Raw genomic sequence first — 6,241 nt, 5'->3', positions numbered from 1 at the left:
TGCCCAGAAGATGCCAAGCTTCCTGACGCTAACATTTGCGAAGTCCTTTCCACTATAATAAGGATATGTTCACAACAACGGACAACTTAGCCCATGGTGAGGGCCACCAGTACAACCCTGTCTTGGGTTCTTGGGATCCATCACTCACCCTTCTCTGCCACAATAAAGTGGAAGGGGGGGGGGAACATGAACGATGACACAGCATGTCAGTAACATGATTAAGAAACACCCTTAAAACATGGTGGGAGCTTCACAGCACTTTATAGCTGAGGGAACACGGGAAGTCTTGGCTATTGCTCAGAAGCTCACTGACCATCTCAGGGCTAAGAACTTGGTAGCTATGGAATTTAGAGATGTGTCTTGTTAACACAAAGGGGAAACTATCCTAAATTTGCTGACCTCTGCTGACAATGACTGTTACAGGTGTGTTATGCAGAAGGGACACATACACACACACACACACACACACACACACACACACACACACACCACCACCACCACCATCATCATCATCTTTCAAGTAAAGGGGGTATTTTTTAAAGGAGAGGTTATAATAAATGAACCGTATGACAGGGGTTACTTTAGAAAGTAGCATTTGGACGGGTCCTGTTATGTGAGTACAAAGGCAAAATGAAATGTGTCAACTTCCCCTCTTTGTCACAATCTGCACGTATGTGTCAAAGCCAGAGGTTGTCTGGTGTCTTGCTCAATTGTTCCCACCTTCGTTTTTGAGCCACAGTCCTCACTGAAGCTGGAGCTGGCTGAAAGTGTGCTCCAAAAGCATACTTTAAAAAGCACAAAGTTTTTTATCAATTCTTTGTGGATTTCACACCATGCACCCTGACCCCACTCATTTCCCTATCCCACCATATCTGCCCTCTGCCCTTGCACTCCCCTCAAAGAATACAAACCAAACCAACCAAACAAAAAGAAAACATCTCACGGTGGAAGCTGTGATGTGTCACAGTGGGTACCACACTATACCCTTTTGCCCACCCATCTTTACTTGCAAATCTTCATTGCAATAAAACATTGGTCTGGTGCAAGGTCTCTGATTTCTGCTACACTATCAATGCTGGATCCTCTCCTGGACTCCTCTTGGATATTCTGTTGTGTCATGGAGATCCTGCAGCTTGGAATCTGCAGGACTGGTCCCTTCACATGCTCCAGCAGTTCACAGATGGGTAGATGTTGGGATGGAAGCTGAGCTGGTCAGCCCACCAGGGCCAGTTCTCCTTTTTGCCTAGGCGAGGGGTGGGGCCAGCTCTTCCAGTCTCTGCAGCTGAGGAGGGGCAGGGCCAGCTCTGCACAGCTCTCAAATGTCAACATGGCTTCGGGCAGCAGTGCAGATCAGGGACCTCTAAGGAAAGCATACTTTTTTTTTTTAAATAATCTTATAGATTCACTATCTCAATTTTTAAAATATCCTATATATTAAAAATAGTTGCAAGAATAGTTGATACTCAGAACATTGATTTCATGGACAAAATCATTTTCCTGTGTCTCTTCACATTTACAAAATTGGGAGATGCTATTTGAGCAGAATTATAATTTAATAAGTGCAAAGACAGAGTTCTGTTTATCTTTGTATATCTATCTTCTTAGGAAACAAATAACAGCCAGGGTCCTGGAGAGATGGCTCTGCAGTCAAGAGCACTTGTTCCTACAGAAGATCCAAGTTCTATTCCCAGCACCTGCACAGTGGCTTAGAACACCCATAATTCCAGCTGCAGGGGTTTCGATGCCCTCTTTTGACCTCCTCATGCACCAGACACACAGGCATGCACAGACATACACAGGAGCAAAATATACATGCACATAAAATAAATAAATCTTAAAAAAACCCCAAAAAACTAAGGTTCTGCAAACTAGCTAGCTTTTTGTTTTGTTTTGTTTGTATTTGTTTTTCTGAGACAGGGTTTCTCTGTAACAGAGCCCTTGGCTGTCCTGAACTTGCTTTGTAGACCAGGCTGGCCTTGAACTCAAAGTTAGCTGCGTACCTCTGCCTCCTGAATTCTGGGATTAAAGGCATGCACCACCAAGCCTGGCCTAGTGAACGAGTGTAATCACATTTCTTTCACCAAGCAGATCATGGGCAACTTTAAAGCAAAAAGAAAAAAGATGCAGCATACTGTTCACCAAAAAGAAAACAATTTCCTGGGTTGATGGCATATGTCTTTAATCCAGCACTCTGGAGGCAGAAGGAAGGTCTATATCGCAAATTCCAGGTCAGCCAGGACTGCATAGTAAGATCCTGTCTTATTTTATTTTTTAAATTATTGGTTCATCTTTATCACATTTTCAGCATTTTAAGTGTGCTGTGTAATATAGATTAGCAGTCATGTGTGTATCATTTATAAATATGTAGATTGCAAGCACCAGGCTACGAAGTAGAAGAATAAAAGTTGGCGCTTAAATGGAACAGCTGTGAAGTGAGTGATGACGCATAGTAGCAATAACTCCGTGAAAGACACACAAGTCAAAGGTGGCTCCACGGACGTGGCTTAAAGTGCGGGCGCATGGGTGAGGTCACTGGTCAAGACTGGTAGAAACACAGGCAGGCAATTAGGAGTTGGGCCTAGGACTCTGGTTGAGATGCACCTGCTGCTCTCGAGTATTCTGGGCCTTAGAGTTTAAAAGCTACCAGCAGGCAGGAGGCTATTAAAACCACCTGGATGGCCTGGCTTCTCTGAGTTAGCTCCAGAAATGACCCAGGGAACTGGCATCCTGAGACTCCTAGGAGCAGGAGCAGCATAATGGAAAACCAGGCCATAGAAGCTAAGAAACCGGTCACCCAAGTCTGTGGAAACCCGCCATGGCAGGCACCCGGTGCTAACTTTGGGAGCTGTGTTCCAGGAAGGAAGGCGTGGTCAGCTGCAGTGCTGGGAAGAGGTGAGCAAGGGTGCACAGAAAGCTCTCGCTGGCCTTGGCAACTCAGAGGTCATTCCGGACTTTGAGGGGCTGGCATAGAAACCAGACCGCAGAAGACTGGTGAACAAGGAAGAGAGAGTGTGTGTGTGTGTGTGTGTGTGTGTGTGTACATGCGCGCGCCCGTGTGTGTTGGGAGGGGCGGGAAGGTGATTCAAGGGACCAGTTCAACACCTCGAGAACACCAACGCTTGCTGGTCGGTTTAGCTACCAAGAGTAAGTGTCCTGGAGGGGATCAAGCCTCTAGAATCTCGTTTTGGGGCAAGTACTGGTGGGAGGGGAGGAGGAGGTGAGCAAACACCTTGGGGCGCGGCGGCTTTGCAGCTGGGTTGCTGGTAAGGAGGCTCAGAGCGGGTACCCCTGCTGGCATCTGACCCCAGACTGTGTCGCGGCCCCGCGGAGCCGGGTTGGAGCCGGGCTCGCTTCCGGCCGAGGCCAGGGAGGCCACCGCGCCCGGGTGCTTAGGTTTCCTGCTGGCAGCTCGGCCCAGCGCCTCGGGTAACTGCGGGTCTTCCAGGTAGTGCGTGATCCGCTGCGCAGGCTCTCTGCCCCGCCACCCGGCCCTGCCGCACAGCGCTCAGCTCGGTCCCCACCATCCGCGGGCTCCTGCGGGGCGGGCACGGGCTGCGAGCGCGGCCTGGTCCGGTCCAGCTCCGGGTACCGGGCCGCGCAGGCGCCTGTGCGCTGCTGCCGCTGCCCAGTGCGCCCTGCCCGGCGCCGCACCTGCGCTCCAGCCGGGCAGCCGCCCCCCCCACCCATGGCCCTGCCCTCCGAACCTGGTGAGTGCGCACCATGCTGCACCGCTGACCTTGGGCCGGCGCCCTGCGTCCAGTCCCCTCTGTGCTCAGAGACCCGAACCTCCGCAGCTCGCACCCCCAGAGCCTGTTCCCGGTCCCGTGATGCCTTTACCTACCCAGCGGTGGCCTGGGCTCCAGAGGCCTCTGGTCAGCCTGCAGCATCTCTGGTTCCTGGTTTAGAGGAGATTCTCAAGATTCAGGGAAATTAAAGGAACCTGGGCATGCTGGCTTTTGAGCTCCTGGACAAGTTTCTAGGTGCCGGAGCCTCGTAGGATGTGTTGGGCTGGGGTGAACTTCTATGTGGAGGCAGAGGTATGGACGGGATAACGAGTCCGTTTGAGGCCCCCTTTCTTACCTCTGCTGTCACTGGGAGGAGTACAGCCTTGTGCTCTAGTAGGTTGGTTCCGCCCTTGAACTTCCTGCAGCTGCTTTGAGAGCAGATCTGCTAATGGCTGGTCTAGTCTGGCAGAGGCCTGTGATGTAAGATTGAGAGGCCCCGTAGTAGATGTTGTCTAACTGGAGTGTCCCCAAACTATATGAGGCTGGAAGCTTCTTTGTGAGAAATCGGGGAAAGTTACTGAGTAAAGCTGACAGCAGTAGGCCCGGCATGGTCCTGAGCAGTTGCGGGCTGAGCCAGAACCCTCTGAGAAGAGGTGCTTCTCCTGGATACAAAGAGTCAATGCTGGTCGCGGAGGTGGAGCCTCTGAGCTAGGCTGACAGAGCCTCTGCCTGCTCAGACTCCATCATCGCCACCACCTCCCGGATAGTGTTGACTGCAGGTTGGGTGAATCGACCTGTCCCGGTTTCAACTTGGAAAGACTTGGCTTGCTCTGAAGAGGCTGGCAGTACCCTGCCCTCTAAGGTGGGTTGGTGTGAGGTTGATTTTTCAGGCCTATCTATCCTTAGCCCAGCCTCAGACCCGAAATCCCGGAGACAGGTGGATTGACTCGCACCAGCATCATGTTCTTTGAGCTAAGAGGTTTGCTTCTCCTGTTCTAACTTTTGCTGAGTCCCTCTTCAGCTGGCCTCTGAGTCAATCCCAGATCTTGGCAGTATCTTGGGCAAGTGAAATGTAGGCTTAGAATAAGGTTGGGATATACTTTTCTCTCCCAAAGCAGTTCAGTGGCCTGGTTCTGCTGCCCAAGTATATTACCTCCCATTTCCTCCATGTGCTGACTTCAGTTCTAGAAGACACAATGGCCCAGTCTTTTAATGCACTGTGTGAGGAGCTGATGAGGGCACGGGCTGACGGGTAGAATCCAGGATGCGCACAGTCACTGAAAAGTAGCATTGAGAGAAGAGATGACTTCGCCCCCTCCTGAGCCAGCCTCACATGTAAATATGGCTTCTGTCTCCCTGTCCCAGGTAGGAACTTGGGAGAGTACCAGCTCCACCATGGTGTTTGGAAAATGTCAAATAAAAGGAGTCAGTGTCTGTATGAAACCTGACGTTCCTTTTCCCCACTGGGCTGACTCTCTGTATCTGATGTCAGGATGATGAAGAAGACAGGGATGCTGACAGATAACACCTACGAAGGACTATGCTGAGCTAGGGAGGAGTCTGAACAACTCTCATGTGCTGCCTGAGTAATCACGGATCTCATGGCAGTGTGATTTTCATTCCTCCTCGTTTACAGGCCACAGAAAGTTTCATCATCTGCCCAAGGCCATATAAATAGGCGGTGGAACAGGATTCAAAGCCAGGTTGTCTGGCTAGAGTCCTCGATCTTAACCATACACACAGCTGACTCTTGAGATCACCACAGGGAGATGACCTCTGCTTAGAGCATTCACTCGTCTGTTGTCTTATGGAAGCATCTATTCTCTCTCTGTCTCTCTCTCTGTCTCTCTCTGTCTCTCTCTGTCTCTCTCTGTCTCTCTCTCTCTCTCTCTCTCTGTGTGTGTGTGTGTGTGTGTGTGTGTGTGTGTGTACACTGAGTACTTAGCACTGAGATATAATCGCAGATGAGGTAGGTGATGTGTGTGGAAGTGATATTTACCAGGTGCCCAACTCTTGTCCCACACATCTGAGAAATGAGAAGGAAATGGGCCCCTCTAGACAACAGAGTGGTGTGTTTCATGATGAGACATAATTTGATTCCAGCTTTTGATGCCACTCAGGGACAATTAAGTGATAAAAATGAACGCACCCTGGTCTCTGGAGTAGGAGATGCAGGCCTTGGGTCTTTCATAGGTCATCCTGAGATCCACTCAGGAGGGGTCGGGAAGGATGTGAGGAAGCTGGTAAGTGCTTGCTGCTCAAGCTTGAAGACCAGAGTTCAGAGTCCTAGAAGCCACGCAGAAAGTGGGTGTGTCAGTGTTCACCTGTAACCCCAGCACTAGGTGGACAAGACAGACTGATCCAGGGGCCTCCTGGTCAGGCTAGCTGAACAGTGAGTGACCAGCTCAGTAAAGAGACGTTGCCTTAGAAGGATAAGGTGGAGAGCAGCTGAGGGAACTGGTATCAACCTCTGTCCTCCACATGTTCAACCGAGTGTACACGCACACTTGTAAAAC

General features: G+C 50.4%; 1 protein-coding gene across 4 annotated transcripts in view; it reads left to right on the top strand.

The window, feature by feature from the left end:
- Positions 1-2,618: 2,618 nt before the first annotated feature.
- Ampd3 (adenosine monophosphate deaminase 3) overlaps positions 2,619-6,241 on the top strand; it is a 45,201-nt gene continuing 41,578 nt past the window's right edge. For 2 of the 4 annotated variants that reach the window (XR_004386856.1, XM_032892907.1), the window contains exon 1: positions 2,619-2,892. Coding sequence is in view for 2 of the 4 variants with exons in the window: in XM_032892907.1 (XP_032748798.1) it covers positions 2,757-2,892 (136 nt within the window). In the remaining 2 variants the exon portion in view is untranslated. The other 2 variants (XM_032892908.1, XM_032892910.1) reach the window with 2 other exon arrangements.

Source organism: Rattus rattus, chromosome 2 (genome assembly GCF_011064425.1).
Source record: "Rattus rattus isolate New Zealand chromosome 2, Rrattus_CSIRO_v1, whole genome shotgun sequence".
Lineage (NCBI taxonomy): Eukaryota > Metazoa > Chordata > Mammalia > Rodentia > Muridae > Rattus > Rattus rattus.
This window is presented reverse-complemented; position numbering and strand designations above follow the sequence as displayed.